Here is a 21,911-nt window from a genome sequence, read left to right as displayed (position 1 = left end):
GGTTGAGAACCACTGTCCTAGACTGTTGGGTCTGTGAGACTTCAATCTGCTGTCCTGGGGCACTGAACTGGAGGTGGCTTGAGAGTTCACAGCCAACAAGGCAATGCAGACCTAAACATAATTTACACAGCTATCACACACAAAATGTCCCTCACCCCTTGAAATAGTCTCAATGAGATTTGAAAAGAGAGAATGTTTCAGTTAGTCCTTTGTCATGGTATGGTCACACTGGAGTTTGCATGCATTCCCTGTTGAGAAATGGATAACACAACAATTTATGAACTTCCAACTGAGTAAAGCACCTGTACTCCCACAGATTGCATTACAACCACCACAGTATTTAGAAATAGGAAACTTGCTTTTATCTAGTATTTAAGAGAACTAGATTTCACAAGAAGTAATGTGTTCCTTTTAAAGGACCCTAGTACAAAGAAAAGGACAGTAACTATTTCATACCATGGTTGGACATTGGGAACATGAAGTAATACTTGCTTAAGACTAAACCCTACTCAATATACTGATGATATTTAGGAATGTGCAATACTACTACTACTACTACTAATAATAATAATAATAATAATAATAATAATAATAATAATAATAATAATAATAATAATAATAATAATAATAATAATAATTTCTTGGCCTGTCTATAAAAAGTCAGAGGAGAATATGCGATATAAACATTTCATCATTGGTGAAGTTCCATAAGAAAAGCACTTTAAATAATAATGAACGTAATATTTTGTGGCTTCTAGAAAAAGTATCTCAAGCTTAGCAAATCTTAGTGCTTCGCGAAGAACAGTTCATGAAAGCAAAAGTTCCACCTTAGTCTTAAACTGGGTGACATTCTCTCTCACCCCTAGGGAGAAGAAAACAATGGCAGCTGACAGGTGGCAATGGGGAGCTGGTCCTTGAGTCCCCTGCCACTGTTGATGCCGCTCCATTGCCACCTTCGTTGCTATTGCCACTGAGCTGCTGCCTCGCCCGCTGCATCCCTCCACCCCCAGATGCAGTGAGCCCTGAGCCAGGGCTCAACATTAAATTAACAGCCCATTATGGTAGCTTTGCAAGGACAAAAGGCTGACTCAGTCTTGATGGCCCATTAAAGGTTTGGGGGGGGACTTAGCTCTGCTTCTAACATGGAGTCAGAGCTGAGTTTCCTCCCACCTTTAATGGGCCATCATCAAGGACTGAGCCAGTCTTTTGTTCTTGCAAAGCTACCATAATGGGCTTTTAGTTTTAAATACTTTTGTGAAATAATGGCAGGGAGCAACTTTACCAGTTTTTGTCAGATTTAACAGATTAACAGAGTTGGAAGGGACCTTGGAGGTCATTTAGTCCAACCCCCACCCTAGCAGGAGACCCGACACCATTTCTGACAAATGGCATTCCAGTCTCTTCTTGAAAGCTTCCAGTGATGAAGCTCCCACAACTTCTGAAGAAAAGCTGATCCGTTGGTTGATTGTTCTCAGTGTCAGAAAATTTCTCCTTATTTCCAGGTTGAATCTCTCCTTGTTCAGTTTCCATCCATTATTCCTTGTCTGGCCTTCAGGTGCCTTGGAAAATAGCTTGACCCCTTCCTCTCTGTGGCAGCCCCTCAAATATTGAAACACTGCTATCATGTCTCCCCATGTCTTTACTTGTTTTAGTCTCCAGTATCCTGATTGCTCTCCTCTGTACTTTTTCTAGAATCCCAGCATCTTTTTTTTAATGTGGTGGCCAAAACTGGATGCAGTACTCTAGGTGTAGTCTTACTAAGGCTTTAGTTTATGGAGTGGTATTAGTATCTCACTTGATCTTGATTGTATCCCTCTGCTAATGCAACTTAGGATTGCATTGGCTTTTTGGTTGCCTCAGCACACTGCTGGCTCATATTTAGCTGGTTGTTCACTCCAAGATCCCTCTCACAGTCACTGCTATTAAGCCTGGTTTCACCTAATCTTTTATTGAAGTATTAAATGCACAAAATAATAAACAACTTTTTGGTATATATATATTTTTAGGTAATTAGGACAAAGACGTGACATCGAGTTGGCCACATCCACCCAGTCACATGACCACCTAGTGACATCCACACGATCACATGACCACCTAGCCACGGCCACCCAGCAAGTCATTAGGGCAGAGAGCCCCTTGCTAAAAAATTTGAAGCCCATCCCTGATATGCAGTATTTCCTCATGATAATTTCAGTTACCTTAAAATATGCTTCAGGATGGAATATTTATAATTGACTCTATATTGTTTAATTCTGCCTGCTTTAACTTTTGAAAAGTATTGCAAGAATTGTATAACAATGGCTTATACTGTAAAACAAAATAAACAAAAGCAAAATAGAAGACAAGAAATTACATGGATAACTAAGAGGGATTCTGCAATAAAGTGTGGACAAGTCTCCAGGGTCAGCCCAATTAGACCTCTGAATTTAACAGATTTAACAGAGTTGGAAGGGACCTTCTAGTCCAACCCCACCACCCAAGCTGGAGACCTTACACCATTTCTGACAGAAGGCAGTTCAGCTCCTTCTTGAAAGCCTCCAATGATGAAGCTCCCACAACTTCTGAAGGCAAGCTGTTCCATTGTTCTCACTGTCAGAAATTTCTCCTTATTTCTAGGTTGAATCTCTCCTTGATCAGTTTCCATCCACTATTCCTTGTCTGGCCTTCAGGTGCTTTGGAAACTAGGTTGACTCCCTCCTCTCTGTGACAGCCCCCCTCAAATATTGGAACACTGCTATTATGTCTCCCCTGGTCCTTCTCTTCACTAGACTAGCCATGCCCAGTTCCTGTTAATAGTTCATCATATGTTTTAGCCTCCAGTCCCCTAATCATCTTGGTTGCTCTTCTCTGTACTCTTTCTAGAGTCCCAACATCTTTTTTCTAGTGTTGTGACCAAAACTGGATGTAGTATTCTAGGTATGGTCTTCTTACTAAAGATTTATAGAATGGTATTAGCACCTCACTTGATCTTGATGGAATCCCTCTGTTAATGCAACTTAGAATTGCATTGGGGTTTTCTTTTTGGCTGCTGCTGCACATTGTTGGTTCATATTTAATTGGTTGTCCACTAAGACTCCAAGGTCCCTTTCACAGTTACAGCTATTAAGCCTGGTTTCACCCACTCTATATGTGTACTTTTGGTTTTTCTTGCCTAAGTGTAAGACTTTATTTTTTTCTACACTGAATTTCAAATGAGCTTGCAGATGTCATTATAAAGTCCTTTTTCTCTATTCCTTATGGAATCACAAAGAATGGCCATAGTGCTAGAAAACTGGAGAAGGTGAAATGCTTTTATCTTCAAAGAGAATTCCAAGGTAATTAAAGACCCATCAGTTTAACTGACCATGGGAATGTGATGGATATAGCATATCCTGTAGAATACCTTATAGAAGGCACAGCAAATAGTCTTGAAGGACATGAGGAAGAGCTTCTACTAAAGCAATGATCCTATTAAAGCATAGCTTGAGTACTTTCCAAGAAACTAATTTGAGAAAACATTCTCAGACAGATCCCTCTGTCATTCATATGAAAATACAATGAAGGAGAGGGAAGCACTATCAGAAGATTCTGTTATTATATATCAGGCCCAAACAACAGACCAACATGTGAAGAGTTCAAGTTGACTATTGAAATTCTGCTAAAATACAGGGATTTCTCCAGAATGCTTGCCTTCCCTTGGGAACAAATAGATAAGATTCCACGGAGCTGGGGAAGAGGGGTGGTATCAGTCCTGGATCTCTTGACAATTCAAGGTTGACTCCCCACTTGATTCTTCCTCTCTACATGGCTGGACATTTCCCAACAGCACAGCTGTTCCAATAAAGTAATTTTAGCCCTATAATGGTATTGGTTTCTTAGTCTGTCTACCCTATAGGACTGTCATACTTTGATTTCAGCAAAACATTCAATAAAACATTCAAAGCTTTGGGCTGGAGTTTCATTAGATCATTAGATGCATACAGAATTAGTTGAATTATTTGTTTGCTTGTAAAATTTATTGGCCGCCCATCTTACCACAGGATAACTCTGGCCAGCTTACAATCATAAAACATATGTCTATACATGTACAATTAAAACATAAATAATTAAAATCAACATTAAAACCTGGGGAGGATGGGGGCAGAGTGGAGGGAGGTGGAATCTGTTATTACTCAATCAACCACCTCCCACTGAGGCACCAAGCCTACTGGCAGAGCCACATCTTTATGTTATGCTGGTTCTGAGGTATGGCTTGGTAAAATATAGACAAAAAAAGCAACAGAAGTTGCCTTTAAGCTTATGTGTTTATTCAACTGAACAAAGACGGGCCCCTTTAAAAGAAAGGAAGCACCAAGTATCAAGAAATGCTTGCATTTGTATTCTGTTAGTACAGATGTAATCCAGCCAGCAAAGCTGGCACACAAGAGATACCGAAGTCACCCAGCAAGGCTGGCACATGATAGATAAGGAAAGAAGAAGATAAATAGTCATCTGCCCACCCTTGGAAGTCTTCCAAGGACATCAGGTGTCAGTCACCCTAGGGGCATTGGGTGTTTTCCAAGGAGCTTTCCATGGTCTTGAAGAAGGTATGCAGAGATAATGGAGTCGTCTGCACATACAGGCCTTCTATGCTTTCTCCAAATTCCTGGTCAACATTTAGGCCTTTACGAAAAGATAGGAAGGTTGGGGTCAGCCTCACACAGAGGGGGAAAGACATTCCAGAGGGCAAGAGCAACAGCAGAGAAACCCTCCTCCTGGATCCTGACAGCCAGAATAATTGGGCTGATGGGACCTGCAGCATACCTCCTCTGATGGCACAAGTGGTACGGATCAATGCTGGTGGGGTGAAACAGTCCCTCAAGCAACCTGGGACCACACACACACACACACACACGGCATGTGCAGTTTTGTACATAGGGGGAGCAAAACAAATGTGCAGATTTTATATTGGGGAAATAAAACAACCACATGACACAACAAAGGACAAATAACTCATCAGGACAGGATTCAACAGTCCATCTGCATTTGAAAGACAAGGTTTATCTTCTGAACAGAGAGGACTACTGGTTTGGAAGAGGAATTCAACATTACTTATTTCCTGTTTACAATGCAATATTTTCAGCAGACCCTAGACCAGGGGTGTCCAACCTTGGCAACTTTAAGACTTGTGGACTTCAACTCCCAGAATTCTGGGAGTTGAAGTCCACAAGTCTTAAAGTTGCCAAGGTTGGACACCCCTGCCCTAGACAGTTCCACGGCAGTTTTGTACTCTTTCAGGTGATTTTGGGGATACATATTAGCTCCCAGGTGGTTTCAATGATTCTCAAAATGTTAATGACTGGCTGGTGCAAAGAGTATAAATCTTTTTCATTCCCAACTTAGTACTGAAGCAGTTTCTTAGATGAGAAGTGAAGGATCTTCAAGAAAAATGAAGGAAGTCAAGTTGCTTTGTGTCCTTGTCCTGAGCAGCTTTCTCCAAGAAGAATCGCCATCTTCTTTCTGGGAGAGAGAACATAGAAACTTCAACAGAAATTAAAATGTTCTGGGTTTTGACCATTTGCCTAACCATAGGGTTCAGCAATGCCAATTCTTGAAAGTGTATACATTTTCATTATTTCTCTATGGTATGTATAATATGAGAGATCAAACAGTGAGAGATTAAAATATATGAATAGTAAAAGCATAGGCAAAATTGCTCAGTAGTAAGCCAACAGGAGGTAATGAGAATTTTAAAGTGAAAATAGAACAAGGGAAGAAATATTAGAATATGTAAGAAATAGTTCACTGGACAGCAATTCTTTTAGGGTTTTTTTGGTATTTCAGCTAATATTATAATTAATGGAATTATTGCCACAATGCTAAATAATTATTCTATTATTTGTAGAAACAATAACATATGATAAATAAATCAGCGTGTTAATATTGTGCTCTTTTTCAAATAGCTATGGAGCAATGCAATGTTCCAGCAACAGCAAGAATAAATTGTGGCCCTGGCCCCATTACTGAAGCTCAGTGCAGAGGTAAACATTACTGTTTTGATTCAAATGTACTTAATGTCCCCTGGTGTTTCAAGCCTGCTTCAAGTACAAGGTTTGTATCTTTCCTCTAAGTCACTGCTGGGCTACAAGTTTCTTTCCATTTCATCGACTTTATCTATATGATGTAAGTGTGAAAATGAATAATTTCAGGATCTTGCTTAATTGAAGCCTAAATCATTTATATATTCTGTGAGTTTGCTTGAGGTGCTATGAACTTTTCATGTTATGCTATGGAAAGTACCAAACAGTATGAATATGAAACTCAGCACTCATATCACTCATATTATTGAAATTTTTTTTTTTTTTTTTGCAGTTTGTATCATAGTTAGCAGTGCAGAAAAAATAGGGAAATATTATCTTCCAATTTATCTGCCTTTTCTTATATTGTTTCTTATTACTTTCAAAAGTAGGTGTACAATAAAGATTTCAAGCAAATATGGAAAACATCCACCATAATTCACGGGTTGCCTATGATGCCTATATATTGCAGCAACAGCTCAGGGAGACTAGAGCTAAGACAGTGAAGCAGCTGAACATCTTACAAATAATTTGGGAAGTGTAGCCTGCTGCCCAAGTCCTAAACTATTATGTATGAACAAGCCCTTTGTTCTTTGCTCTTTTAAAAATAAAGCACTGCAGACTCTGTTAATGCATGATGTAACTTCACAGTCATTAAAATATGATTTCACAGACTAAGAGGCATTATACAAAATTAATGCTTGGGCCCCAAGTAGGCAGAAAATGCAGCATTATTCCAGAATTCATATCTGCAGCACTAGAGTCAAGTCAGATATTTCTAGCTTCTCAACAGTTCAAGTAAGATTAAAATCTTTATGTGTTTCTTTGACTTTTTCTATGCTTTCTTTTTGTAAGTGCTTTTGAAAGCCAAATGATATTTAAAATAATTAAGCTTTTAAATATATTTTTAAATTGTGGGATTGGGTAGGGTCAGATGAATTTGTTTTTGAAAGTATGGGGGCAGGTGCAGTGAATTTATATGGAAATATTAACATTTTCCCACAGGTATTAACTCTCAAGATGGAAATCTGTAGTGATACAATTTCATAAGCCACTTGCTACAGAAACAATAGTTTCACTTTATGCTGTACTAGTCAGATCATTAGATAAGATTGATTAGGATGATAAAAAGCGGAAACATTTCCAATTCAAGAAAAATATAGACAAAATTGAATGATTCCAGAGGACAATAAAGATACTAAGAGGTTTGGCAAAGGACCCCTGGGCAAAGGTTAAGACAGCTGGCTACATTTAGGCTGGAGAAGGCAACATGGGGAGAGACATGATAGCACTCCTTAAATACTCAATAGCTTGTCATACAGAAGATAATTAATTTTTTATATTTTCTTCTGTTTTTGAAGACAGAATTAAATTTAAAGGCCTAAATTACAGATGGTGGGGATAAATTTCCCCTGAAAGAACTTTAGAATGATAGGAATTGAACTGTGGAAATATCTGGGATGGCATTTTGGTGAAAGTTTACAAGAGATGTTGGATAACCAAATGTGACACTTCAGTGTTGGCCTTAACTAAATTATCTGCCTCTTACTTTATGTAATATTTAGCAATGGTATGTATTATATACTAGCAAACTCATTTCTAGTTTGTTGAATTTCATGTTGCCAATCATACAAAAGCTATTTGTGTTCAAGACAGCAGCTGTCTTCAGCAAAGCCAGTGATTAGAAGTATTGGGATACTCATACACCATAGGCAGAGCGAGGAACTGTGCTAATTCCTCTATCTTATATAGCTTGATCTGTGTCCTTGCAAAACAAAGCCCAAAAGGACTATTTTGTCACAACAAATAGTTAAAAAAAACTTATGAGGTACATTGTAGAATACATTGTAGATACATTGTACAAATACTTTTAAAGGATAATAATTCCTTAGTATCTCCACATTAAGTAAAAGGAAGATAAAAATCAGAAGTAGTGCTATATTATTTAATTTATTTTTAAGAGTCAGGCTTGTAGTCTATAAAATACAAGATTTTGTCCTGAAAACAACTTTAATGTGAACAAAATATAATCCAAACCTCTCTGAAGCTCACCCAAAAAATTGAAACTGTCAGAAGAGCCCAGGGCCTTCAATGGGAATAATATCACCACCACACTCTCCAGGGTAGAGAAAGGGCAAGAAATACTGGCAGGAGAAGTGAAACTCTTGGCTGTGAAATGTTTTCCTGTTATTGTTATGAATCTAGTGAAAGTTATTTTCCCATGTGATTAAAAACGCTTACATTATTTAAGGACTGAAGTGTTTTATGGTTGGGTAATTCAGTTGGGTAATTGTTATAGAATCACAACCACAAGTAAGTGTTTTGAATTAATCTTAACTGTGCTGCAACATTTTTGAAGAGAGAGACTTACAATTAGAAATTATGATCATGTGTATTTATATATTTAAGGAACACTGAAGAGCACAGATAGAGGATAAAGGAATGGAATATAAGACCTGTTTAGTACTAGCTACTGCCTTGTGTTTTGGATTTGTTTGCCCTCAAAAGGATAATCGTCCACCATGTAAGTATATAATATTTATTAATAACTTAAGCAAGGTGAATGGATGATAAAGTCATGGGTTAACTATTAATGGATTAATAGGCAAGCAAAAATGGACAAGAGACTCATTTTTATTTGCTATATTATAATTTATTCATATGAATATATATGACTACATTATAATTATATGAATATATATGACTGGGGGGTGGGGAATGTCTCAGCAGTTAAAGACACTGAGCTTGTCAGCTGGAAAGTTGGGCAGCCCAGGTCTGAGGCTCGAGTGCCATGCAATGGGGTGAGCTCCCATTACTTGTCCCAGCTCCTGCCAACCTAGCAGTTCTAAATCAGGAAAATGAGAGTAAATAAATAGGTATCACTTTGGTTAGAAGGAAACAGCATTCTATGTGCCTTGGCATATAGTCATGCTGGCTACATGACCACAGAAATATCTGCATAATGTTGATTCCCTTGGCTAAGAAACTGGTGAGATGAGCACCTCCCCTTAGAGTCAAAGATAGCTGGAAAGGGCAAAGTTTTTATCTTTATTTATATGGCTGTATGTCAATGTGATATAGTTCATAACCCAAATATATGTTTGTCCCAACTAAAGAATGTGGGAATTCTAAAGTCAATGGCCTCATTAGTACACATTTTGAATAGACATATATATGATTGTTCTCCAGAACACTATTTTCGCTTTGGGGTCTATGTCTGGCTCTCTTATTATATCTCTTCAGGCATCATAGAACCACCCAAAAGCATTGGAGTACTGGGTACATTACCAGATACCTGAATGGATAAGAAAGACATGGAAATTGGGGAAAAGATCAAATGGGAGAAAAAGGGAAGACATGCTAGCATACTTTTTTTTTTTTTTAGTTCCACAATAAAAATTACAGTGAAAAATTGCAAAAAATACCAACAACCCATGTCTAGACCTACATTTATATGAGATTATTTTTTCCAGCATCAGAAAGACTAGCTTTCCAGTCACAGGAATGTACTAGAGCAAGTGAGGAGGCAATAGCCTGCATCATCTAAGTGATTAAGGTCATATCAGTTTCAGGCAGAAGGCAGTCTGGAGGGTACCAGTCAACCTAAGTCAGCGGTCCCCAACCTTTGAGGCTTGGGGGCCCAGCACGGAGGGAGAGGGGAACCGGGCAGCACAGCTCAACTTGCACAAGTGGCAAGGCAGTGTGCATGTGCACACATGCACAGCACATGTGCATGGACGCTGGCCCATTGCTCATGCAAGTCAAGCTGCGCACATGTGTTTGCACACTGGCTCGGTTCTCGCGTAGCCCAGTTGCGAATAGGTCATGGCCTGGCAGTAGGCCACAGCCTGGGGCTTGGGGACCCCTGACCTAAGTCAAAAAGGTTGAGCTTTTTGGTTGGTAAAATGAGGACCTAGATGATGCTGGCTCTGTAAACCACTTAGAGAGGGCTGTAAAGCATTATGATGCGATATATAAATCTAAGTGCTATTGCTATTGAAGATACTTAAGCATCCAGATAGTATCTGATTTTTAAGACTATGTCTGATGGACAGAGGACATGATGACAAAGCAGAAGATGTGTCTCCTTTTGACGGACATCTGGTAACCATATCCAAAGTATTTGAACCAGAAAACATTTGATTTCTGAGCTGAATTAGCTAGGCAAATAGCATAAAGTATTTGTCCCAGTGGTACTCAGGGGAAATTACAAGCAGGGATGTTTGCAAGGGAGTGGAGGAGAGAGGTGGCAAATGGTGACATATGTGTAGTCACCCAAGTGTTGGGATTAAGAATTTTTGTTAGAATATCTAATGCAACTATGTAAGTCACAACATTTGTGTGAATACTTCATTGAGTGCATGTTATTTTCTCCACACGACACTATTGCAGATTAGAATGCTGAGATTTAGTATGTGCTATCCCAGAAAATAGGCCATCAGAATTCTTGGCCATAAAAAAACATAATCCTTGTGTATTTCCTACAACCAGAAAACGTTTTGGAGAATCTTGAATCTAGATTTAATACATTCTGTTCAAAGTCTACAGGAATCAATGAGGGATTTAGGTGTTCAGACACTGTAAATCTATGTAGGGAACCTGCCAACATATTTTGAAATTATGGCTATATGATAGAATTTTTTATTTCTTAGTATATTAAACAATCTGTGTCTGTGTGGTGTGTTTAATAGACTGGATTTATTTATAGTCTCACTGAAAGCACCAGTAGTTAATATAAAAGAGAATATTTATATCAATCTTCTATATATGTTAAGAAATTGTAAAACCATACAGAGAAGAAGCTGTTATTAATAATCATGGGATGATTTGAACACAACTCATAATTAAGATTCTACGATCCACCCAATCTGCAGAGAAATAACAACTGTGATTGTTCCAAATGTATAATTAATAAATATTAGTACAGAATGATTCTTATCTCTAAATAATTGGTTATTATCTTCAGTATTATGATTCTTGTATTTTCCATTTTGAAAAAAATGAAATGAGCACATCAGAAAAAGAGCCCTGGTAAATATATCTAGTCAGAAATACTGATTACTGAATTAGAGAAAAATGTATTCACAAAGAAGAAAAGATTGCAGGCAACTGCCCAATTCCTTTCTTCCAAACAGATGCCTGCCAATGTCTAATGGAAACCAGTGAAAGAGAGGAATGTGGATTTTCTTCAGAAAACATTACTGCAGAGCAGTGCACAGAAAATGGATGCTGCTTTGATGCATCGGTGCCTGATGTCCCCTGGTGCTTCAGACCATCAGGTGAAAGAGGTAATGACAGCAGAAAGGGAGATTGTCAATGGAGATTCTCAGACATCCAGGTCATGGTGATCCCAAAAATGGGATATCAATCTTTTAGATGCTGCTAATCTACAGCTTCTAGAACTCCTGACCACTAGACTTGCTTCCTGGAATGGCTGGAAATTATATTGTTATATAGTCTTTTTAGTAATTCCACAAAATTTCCACACCCATCTGCATTATTCAGGTGACCCTGAGGGCACAGATAAACCTCCAAGTGGCCTCAATGACTTTCAGAAAGAGTGCTAACGACCAGATGACTGCAAGGAATATAAACCCTTCTGTTCTCCACCATCCAGTCAGAACAGAAGAAGCTTCTTGGATGAGAAACAAAATGTCTTCAAAGAAAAACAAAGTCCAGTTGCCTTTTGAAAAAGCACCTTTGGGAAAACCATGACCTGGATGACTGAGAATCTTCACAGTGATTAAATAAATATTTTGTAGCTTTAAAGAATCCCAGTCACATATATTTCTAATGCATATGGTTGTTTAAGTGGAAAATCTCCATCCATAGACCAACATCCTGTAAGAAACTGTTAGTATGGGAAATTTTTACCATGAAATGCATTGATTCAAGTAATTATGGGAATATTGAGAGTGTTGTGAATCAATAAAAGTTGATATTCTAAATGCAAATCAGGGGTTGAAAACCTGCAGACTTGATTGGTCCTTGTACAACAACTTGGGATTGGGCCAGAACTAGACCCTGATTGGCCACTTTGGGAACACTTCTTATTGGTTAGTAGTTTGAACCTATTGCAAGTTCATTGGTTAATAAGGTAGCAGCTAACCTATAAAAGGGTTACTGCTGCCCATAGCTTTGCTCTGTTCCATTCTGATTCCTGTTATTATTAAAGAGTTGAAGTCACTGGTCAGATGTCTGGTCTCCTTATTCTCCAAACTTAACACTGGCGACGAGGATGGGATACGGAGACCGAAGAGCTGACTAAACCTACAGAGCAACCTACAGAGCACGTGGTCGAACACGCACCATCAACGGCAACATGGCCAGCGGTGCCGTACCACCCGCTCCATTCAACCCAGAAACCGAAGACTGGGAGGCCTACATGGATCGGTTCCAGATGTTTCTGGAGACCAACAATTTGAAAAATGCAACAACCGGCAAAAAAAGAGCTATCTTTCTAACTCACTGCGGGCCAACCGTGTTTAAGATGGCAAAATCACTTGCCAAGCCAGCAGAGGTAAAAGAAATGGACTGGGACGTCCTCGAGCCGCTACTAAGGGCTCACTACGCGCCTTCCGTGCCAACCCTAGTAAGAAGACACGAATATTACCAGAGGGACCAACGGAAGGGCGAAAGCCTTGCCAATTACATCGCGGACCTCCGGAACTTAGGAGGCCTCTGAGGATTTGCAGACCTAGAAGAAGCCCTCCGGGACTGCCTGGTTCTGGGCCTAGAAGACAGCACGATCCAGAGTAAAATTATGGCCAAGGGGGACATCAGCCTCACCGACGCTCTTAAGGAAGCCTCGGCAGCGGAGGCAACTAAGAAGTCGGCAGCCCAAATGCGCCGCACCAATGCTCCGCTACGTAAACTCGCAAAGGATACCTCACCTCGCTCGGAGAGACACCCGGTATCAACTCACCACAAAGACCTAGAGTCCCCGTCCGACAGCGATGAGGAAGAGGTCAATCAACTTCGAACAGAGAGAGACCAGTCCACACAACACTCATTTCGACCGTGCGCCGGCTGTGGAGCCAATCACCCACGAGCCGGCTGCAAATTCCTTGACGCACTCTGCCGCCATTGCGGGAGACGAGGTCACATCGCAAAGGTTTGCAGAAGCAAACAGAATTCCAAACCCCGACAGGCCGAATGCCAGTCTTCAGGATTCTTCGGCACACACCGAGAAAAAGTGAACCACTCCTACAGAAACAAACCGTCCACCACTTCCACCAGGCGCGAAGAAAACCGGCGGGAAGAGACCCACCAAACAATCACCATACGCCACGCCACATCCCTTGATGCCGGGAAAATCCGAGTGAAGGTCGCCATCGAAAACAAACCTTGCGTGATGGAGGTAGACTCGGGATCTTCCCTCTCGATGGTGTCGTGGAAAACGCTCCAACAGCTCATTCCCGCGATCCGCTGCCAAGACCTTAACCCTCAAAGGGTTATAATCAAAGATTATCAGGGAAACAGAATTCCCGTTGTCGGGTCCCGCAGATTCCAGGTCTCATTCAAGGACCGCACCGTCGCACTACCACTGACTGTTGTGGATCAAGACAGGCCTAGTCTTCTAGGCCTTCAATGGTTCGGGCCGCTCGGAATCACTGTAGCCGGAGTCCACAAGGCCGAAAGCATCGATTGGGAGGAAGACCTCGTGCAAGAATTCCAAGTCCGTTTCGCGAACGGACTAGGCAAGTATAAGGGGACCCCAATCTCGTTTAACTTGAACCCTGAGATAGCACCCATTCGCCTTAAACCGCGTCGGGTGCCGTTCGCCTTGAAGCCTAAAATTGACGAACAACTCGATAAGCTAATAGCGCAGGGCGTACTGGAACCCACCGACCATGCCCGTTGGGAAACCCCAATAGTGACGCCTATCAAGCCTGATGGGTCCTTAAGAATTTGCGGAGACTACCGGGCTACATTAAACCACGCACTACAGCAAAGTGCTTATCCAGTACCGGTAGTACAACATTTGCTCCATTCCCTGGGCGGCGGGAAAGTTTTCGCCAAACTAGATCTAGCCCAGGCGTATCAACAATTGCCGGTAGACCCAACCACAGCTGAGGCACAAACGATCGTAACACATAGGGGCGCATTTAAATGCAACCGGCTCCAATTCGGGGTAAGCATCGCCCCTGGAATCTTCCAGAGTTTAATGGAAAGGTTGTTACAGGGGATAAAAGGCGTTGTCCCATATTTCGACGATGTACTCATCGCCGCCCCTAACAGAGATATTCTAGAAAAAAGACTCAGAGAGGTTTTACGAAGATTCCAGAATGCAGGCCTCAGAGTAAAAAAGGATAAATGCCAGTTATGTACCGAAAGAGTAGAATTTTTGGGATATCTCCTGGACAGCCAAGGAATTCATCCCACCGAAGACAAATTACGAGCAATTAAAAAGGCACCCACTCCAAGGAACAAGGCAGACCTACAGGCGTTCCTTGGACTTATCAATTTCTATAATGTTTTTTTACCCCACAAAGCAACAGTAGCTGAACCATTGCATAGACCATTAGACAAAAAAGCAACGTGGGTTTGGGGGCAACGGGAACAACATGCTTTCCAACAAGTAAAGAAATTGCTAACTTCGGATTCAGTACTTATGCAGTACAACGAGACTCTGCCGCTCACTATCACGTGTGACGCGTCGCCTTTTGGGGTTGGGTCAATCCTGGCCCACGTGTTACCAAACGGAGCAGAAGCCCCCATCGCGTTTTTTTCACGAACCTTAGCTAAAGCTGAACGAAATTATAGTCAGCTGGACAAAGAAGCTTTAGCTATTGTTGCTGCAGTTAAAAGATTTCATGAATATGTTTATGGCCGTGCATTTACAATAATCACTGATCATAAACCGCTACTGGGGATCATTGCGAGTAATAAACCAACCCCGTATATATTGTCCCCCAGAATGACCCGATGGTCCGAATTCTAGGCGGCCTACAACTACACCTTGCAACACCGCCCGGGGAAATCGATTCTCCACGCTGATGCATTGAGCAGAACACCGCTTCCAGACTCTGTTGTGGATCCAGCCCCAACCATCTCAACGCTCCAGATCGAAGCTCTACAGGCACCACCCTTGACGGCTAGAGACATTGCTTTTGAAACGAAACGCGACCCCGTTCTGCGACACATACTCCGCTGGGTTGAACGGGGGTGGCCGACGGACCAAATAGCACCTGAATGGGCGCCTTTCAAAGCCCGCCAAACCGAGCTGTTTTCCCAAAAAGGCTGTATCTTGTGGGGCGATCGAGTCGTAATCCCTGACAAATTGCAACAGACTGTTTTGGCGGTATTGCATGAGGGACATCCGGGTATTGTGCGGATGAAATCACTCGCACGCAGCTACGCTTGGTGGCCGGGAATCGACAAAAGAATCGAGGCCTGGGTCGCTACTTGCCAACGTTGCCAGGACGTCAGCAACGCCCCACCTAAAGCAAGCCCAACCGAATGGGAACGCCGAGGGACCGTGGTCCCGTATTCATATTGACTTTGCGGGGCCTACCAAAGGGCACACTTTCCTGATTACTGTCGACGCCTATTCTAACTGGCTCGAGATTCATCGAATGCACACAACTACAACAGACTCAGTTATTAATAAATTAAACAGACTATTTGCCACACACGGGTTTCCGGACGTGTTGGTCTCGGACAACGGCCCTCAGTTCACTGCATTGCCCTTTGAGCAATATCTTGCCGATCGGGGCATCCGCCATGCGTTAACCTCGCCCGCGCACCCTGCGGCGAATGGACATGCAGAACGCATGGTAGAATTCATAAAAAAGACCCTTCACAAAATGGAATTTGGCAACATCGACGAGAAAATCAATCGAATTCTCTTGTTGCAACACATCACGCCTCACAGCGTGACCAACAAAACGCCCGCTGAACTTCTTATGGGGCGGAAACTCCGATCGCACCTTGACTGGCTCCACCTCGCTTTCGCACCAGAAAAGCCTTTCGGTTCCAGCAGCAAATGCCGGGAATTTAAGGTAGGCAATTTAATCTTTGCCAAAAACTTTTCCGGCGACCCGCTATGGATACCCGCAACCGTTACCCACCTCACCGGGCCTTGTTGTTTTTTTACTCCAAAACTACACTACTTCCGGGTAGTGTAGGTGCTGGTTGTCAGTTCTACATTCTGCATGACTTAGGCCTGGATATTTACAGAACTCCCCTTTTCAGGGGCCATGCAGTCAAAAGCCTTCTTAATTATAACTCTGCATCTTTGAAAAGCATCCTACAAAACCAAATTAAGTTTTAGCACCCTGTTAAGTTTTAACAGAGCCATTAAAACATGTGTGTATATTTTATAAAAGCTTTGTAAGTGGAATTGCTAGTAGTGAGCTCACCAACACTGGCACCAAGAGCCGTGGTGGCACAGTGGTTAGAATACAGTATTGCAGACTAACTTTAATCACTGTCAGGAAATGGATTCTCACTGGCTCAAGGTTGGCTTAGCCTTCCATCCTTCAGAGGTCGGTAAAATGGGGACCCAGATTGTTGGGGGCAATATGCTGACTCTGTAAACTGCTTAGAGAGGGCTGTAAAGCATTGTGAAGGGGTATTTAAGTCTAAGTGCTATTGCTGTTGCTATCGTGACTTTTGTATGTTTATTTTACAATTGTTCCTTGTTTGCTGGGTGTTTTGCAATTGTCATTTGAGTTTACTGTTTCTTTAGAATTCATCTATTCTGATCCTTATGCTAAGAGAGAAATAAGAGGCACTCAAAGCTCTTTTGGATCATATTGGAACAACTTATATAAGGACTAAAAAATGAATGAATAATTAAATAAAATCTGTGCGATCAGCTTTTCTGGCATTAAACTGTTATGAGGATGGAGCCACGCTGTCAGGTTTACTAATAAAACAAACCTAAAACCCTTAGACCAGACATTAGTAAACTGTAAACTGCTTAGAGAGGGCTATAAAGCATTGTGAAGGGGTATTTAAGTCTAAGTGCTATTGCTGTTGCTATCGTTACTTTTGTATGTTTATTTTACAATTGTTCCTTGTTTGCTGGGTGTTTTGCAATTGTCATTTGAGTTTACTGTTTCTTTAGAATTCATCTATTCTGATCCTTATGCTAAGAGAGAAATAAGAGGCACTCAAAGCTCTTTTGGATCATATTGGAACAACTTATATAAGGATTAAAAAATGAATGAATAATTAAATAAAATCTGTGCGATCAGCTTTTCTGGCATTAAACTGTTATGAGGATGGAGCCACGCTGTCAGGTTTACTAATAAAACAAACCTAAAACTCTTAGACCAGACATTAGTCGAATTCAAGCCATTCGTAATAAATATTAATTCAGGCAGCATGCAACTTTATTTTTTGTGCCACAGCCAAGCTTGTTATCTGGAAAATACAGTGACCTAAATATTATTTACAATAACAGCTTCAGTAACCTATGCAAGGAAAACAATTCCATCTCAAGAAAGAAAGGAGTGTGGCTATCAAGGGATCACACGCAAAAGGTGCAAACGAATTGGATGCTGCTTTGATCTAAAGGCATCTGGTGCACCAACTTGTTTTCATCCCCCGGTAAATGAAGGTAGGTATTTTTTTGAATTCAGAAAGAAAGAAAGAAAGAAAGAAAGAAAGAGAGAGAGAGAGAGAGAGAGAAAGAAAGAAAGAAAGAAAGAAAGAAAGAAAGAAAGAAAGAAAGAAAGAAAGAAAGAAAGAAAGAAAGAAAGAAAGAAAGAAAGAAAGAAAGAAAGAAAGAAAAGCAATAAAATGTATATCCACTTTTCCCCATTTTCTTTAAAATCCATTCTTTCCCTCTTATTTTATCCAATATTCTAAAGCAGATATATCTAATCTTGGCAATTTTAAGACTTGCAGACTTCAACTCCTAGAATTCCCCAGCCATGATGGCTGGCTAGGGAATTCTGGGAGTTAAAGTCCATGGGTCTTAAAGTTGCCAAGGCTGGAACCTCCCCTTCTCTAAAGTATCTAAATAAATAACATTAATAATGTTAGCATATTATGTAAATATCATTGCACTGAAATGAAATAATGTGTCAAGATTTATATTAACATAATAAAAAGCAGAAAAAGGAGGGAAAAAAAGCAAAACCAGCTCACAAGTCAATTTCTGGTAAAAGTATGCTGACACCCTCAAAGAAGTAACATGTATGTAAGAGCTATAGAATAGAATAGAATAGAATAGAATAGAATAGAATAGAATAGAATAGAATAGAATAGAATAGAATAGAATAGAATTCTTTATTGGCCAAGTGTGGTTGGACACACAAGGAATTTGTCTTGGTGCAAATGCTCTCAGTGTACATAAAATAAAAGATACATTCATCAAGAATCATAAGGAACAACACTTAATCATAGTCATAGGGTACAATAAGCAATCAAATCATACCAGGAAACAGTCCATATAAAAAGCCAAAGCAGCCATCTCTTTAGTTTGTTATGTTGGCTGCAGAAAAACCACCCAGAAGAAGATTTCTGTTACTTGAATGCTTGTGTTTGGGTTTTTTAAGCTTAAGTTTTCTTAAGTATTCTCACTAAGCATTTATTCATATCATGTTTTCAAAGATCATCCACTCTACACTTCTCCCAGATTTTTTAAAATGAAAAATATAAAGAAGGATGATTTTATGTATGTAATGTGATTCATTTTTCTGAATAGCTTCTCAACACTGTGTAATGGAAGGAAGTGCAAGGCTAGAATGTGGTTACCCAGGCATCACCGCTGAGGAATGCCAAGCAAAGGGATGTTGCTTCAATTCATATGACATTAATACCCGGTGGTGCTTTCATCCTCTGTCAGACACAGGTAAGTATCCAACCATGGGAGCCACATTTATCTGAAACGGAAAGACAGAAAATCAATCTGAAGTCAGAATAGGATATGGGATAGACGTAGATGTGGGGGAGGGGAGGAGGAAAGAGATTAAAAAAAGTTTTTTAGGCTGTTCAGTAGTGGATTTTTGTTGTGCTAGCATCAGTCATATTTGAAATAAAACATCTTATCTAATCAAACTGAGTCTTGACTTTCATGGAAATGTGCTGAGTTCCGTGAAGAAGAAGTATTGTTGTAGTGGCTTTCCAGGCAGCCCTGATAAGTTTAATAATTTTAATTGTTATCTTATCAGCATTGCTTGCCTATTATTATAGTATGACTCTATAATAGAATGGTTTTATCCCTGAAAGCTGCCATAGCAGACTTCTGTCTTAAAGGGAGCGAAGAAATATTATAAATAATTATATAAATTAATTCATAATAGAATACTTTATTAGTCCAAGCATGATTAGACACACAAGGAATTTGTTTCTTGTGCCGAAGCTCTCAGTGTACGTGCAAAGCCACAGAGTAATGATAATTATAATAATCATAATACCAATAAGAAGTACGTTTTTGTTTGAGATGGGGGAATCTTTCCACTAAGATGAATCGTATCATTTTTCTATATCCATTGTTCTGATATTGCTTTATCACCAAAAGAAAATATTCCAAGACAGCAAGACTATACTTCCTTACTGTAATTTTGTTTTAAGTACCTGCAAGGCTGTGTGGAATGGCACCCAAGAAACGAGTGTCATGTGGAACGTCTGACATCTCTGCTGATGAATGCACGGCCAAAGGATGTTGTTATGAACATTACCAGTATGCCAAAACAGTCCCCTGGTGTTTCCATCCACATGAAAAACAAGGAAATTATTCTCTCTGAAGAACAACATTGAAAGAAATATGGTTTGTTTGAAGAAATGCGTGCAGAGTGAAGGCCAATTGACATAACATTAGTATGGAGATTTGCTCATATTCTTTGTATTATTGTAATAAAGGTTTAGTGTTCAATATTTTGAGAGTATTTCTGTTTCTCTTCTCACTTTTTCAGAAGAAAGAACTGTAGCATCATTACTAGAATTATCAAAGAATTAATCAACAGCAATTTCATATTTTTGCACAATTTGAATTATAAATAATAGCCAATTCACTAAATGTGGTACATATTTGGACTAGATATTCAAAATAAACAATTTGAAAGTACATTAAGGTTTGTATTCAATGCACAGATTTAAAGGCATTCTTTCAGCTTTGGTTGTTGGATTAAATAGGGCCATTTCTATAACACTGATGATAGACTCTTGCCACTTCTTGGATAGATAACTGTAAAGGCATGTACACAAAAAGATATCCTTGGATATCTTAGCCATATAGGTGGTCCAAAATATGGGAACTAGGTCTTTAAATAAGAACAGAGCAAATACAACCATGCTTACTCCATTTGAAGATCTTTCCAATTCTAGGTGCAATTCTCTATACTTTAAAGCTATATGGGTAGCCCTCATTTAGCCTCGTACTATGACTGTTTCCAGTTATGACAATGATGAAAAAATAACTTTGTGACCAATCCTCACATTTATGACACTTCTAAACTTCTGAAGCAAAAGAAAGATGAATTAAGATCATAAGCACAGTCATGTTTTCACGTAGCAATCATTTTGTTTAACAACCGAGTTACTGATCCCAATTGTGGTCACTAAATGAGGACTACCTGTAATTAACTTGAATTCTAAGCATTTTAAAAGTCATCCACGCCTGAATGCTTAGCTTTTAAGAAAATCAAAGCTGGTTTTCTTCCAGATTAGTATCAACATAAAAGCAAGTCTTCATGGGAACTTCATACCATCTGAAGCTTGTCATGTCCCAATTCTTTCAGTATCCAGACTTAAAGAAGACAGATTTTTCCCATGGCTTTGTTGCTTTATTTAGTTCAATTTTAATTGGTTCTGATATTGGTATTAGCATTTAATGATATATATTTTGCCTCTTAAATTTAAATTCACTGTTAAAGAAATGTTCCCTAAGTTTCATGAGTGCATTTGAGGAGGAAAATGAAAAAAAAATGGCATGTTACTCAATCTACATACATACCTGAGCGGTCAATTTCCATATTGCTCAACAATAGGGAGAAGTTTGTATTATCCAGCAGAAAGGATCAGAAAGAACAGAGTAGAAAGTTTTGTAAAGAAGTATCTGGATTGAAATACAAATGCTTTTTTTACAAAAGCTTTTTTTTTTTAGTAAATATGTATTGGCATGAAGCAGAGGGATTTTTTTTTTTTTTTTTAAAAAGGCATGCCTTTTAGTTTTCTAAAATTTATTTCATTTGAAACTGTTCAATATTTGACAGTTGGCTAATATAATCACCTGGCTGACATTTATTATTTTCCCTTTGTAAATATTATCCAGATACCTCCACCACATATCTAATAAAAATCTAAATTACATTTTCTAATTTACTGGAGGTGGAGTTTAACAGGAAATTCGTTATCTGAATGAAGTATACAAACATAATGATATAAAATAAGCTCCATTTATGCCACATAAATAATACTCTCTTTGAACCAAATTCAAGGATTGTAGAATATGAAGAATCAGAAGAGGCTCTGGTTATGTCTAGTTATTTTAATTCTAGGTTGCAGCATACTGCTTGAAGGGGTAACAGCTCCATGTAAGTACTTTGCTTTAGAACGAGCATTTTGCTGCAATGTTTCAGTACATGGAAGACGCTAAATATGATATTTAACTCATCTAATATTTAGAAAGTTTTAACTAATTGCCGGTATTTTGAATCTTCTAAATAATTTTATTTCTGCGATTGCAAAACCTTGTAGGTTAGACATTAATCAGACATCAACCATTAATCAGCTAGGAAGGGGTTTCCAGCTCTGGGTTGAGAACTGCTACCAGTCCATGGCTTGTTGGGAACCAGGCTGAAGCAAGTGACAGGCGAGAGTGCGAAGCTTCATTTGTACAGGCACAGGAGCTAATTTGCACATATAAAACCATCCCCTTCTGTCACTGCCTCTGCTGCTGCAGTCCGTTGAGCCAAAAAG

General features: G+C 39.7%; 1 protein-coding gene across 4 annotated transcripts; it reads left to right on the top strand.

Moving 5' to 3' along the window:
* The first annotated feature begins 6,048 nt into the window (after nucleotides 1–6,048).
* LOC113416215 (uncharacterized) lies at nucleotides 6,049–19,868 on the top strand. 4 transcript variants are annotated; one of them, XM_087967546.1, is made up of 6 exons: nucleotides 6,049–6,069; nucleotides 8,445–8,559; nucleotides 11,171–11,323; nucleotides 17,449–17,604; nucleotides 18,697–18,843; nucleotides 19,566–19,868. In XM_087967546.1, exons 2-6 carry the CDS (start codon nucleotides 8,478–8,480, stop codon nucleotides 19,736–19,738), a joined length of 711 nt encoding a protein of 236 aa, XP_087823672.1. In that variant the 5' UTR covers nucleotides 6,049–6,069; nucleotides 8,445–8,477; the 3' UTR covers nucleotides 19,739–19,868. The 4 variants fall into 4 exon arrangements, with proteins under 4 accessions (XP_087823672.1, XP_087823671.1, XP_087823673.1 ...); XM_087967545.1 differs by lacking the exon at nucleotides 6,049–6,069 and adding an exon at nucleotides 6,748–6,833; XM_087967547.1 differs by lacking the exon at nucleotides 6,049–6,069 and adding an exon at nucleotides 8,223–8,348 and having other exon boundaries at nucleotides 11,171–11,314.
* Nucleotides 19,869–21,911: the final 2,043 nt, after the last annotated feature.

The sequence above is a fragment of the Notechis scutatus genome, chromosome 5 (assembly GCF_049901735.1).
Source record: "Notechis scutatus isolate UNSWTSFEM ecotype Mainland chromosome 5, rNotScu1.2, whole genome shotgun sequence".
NCBI lineage: Eukaryota > Metazoa > Chordata > Lepidosauria > Squamata > Elapidae > Notechis > Notechis scutatus.
This window is presented reverse-complemented; position numbering and strand designations above follow the sequence as displayed.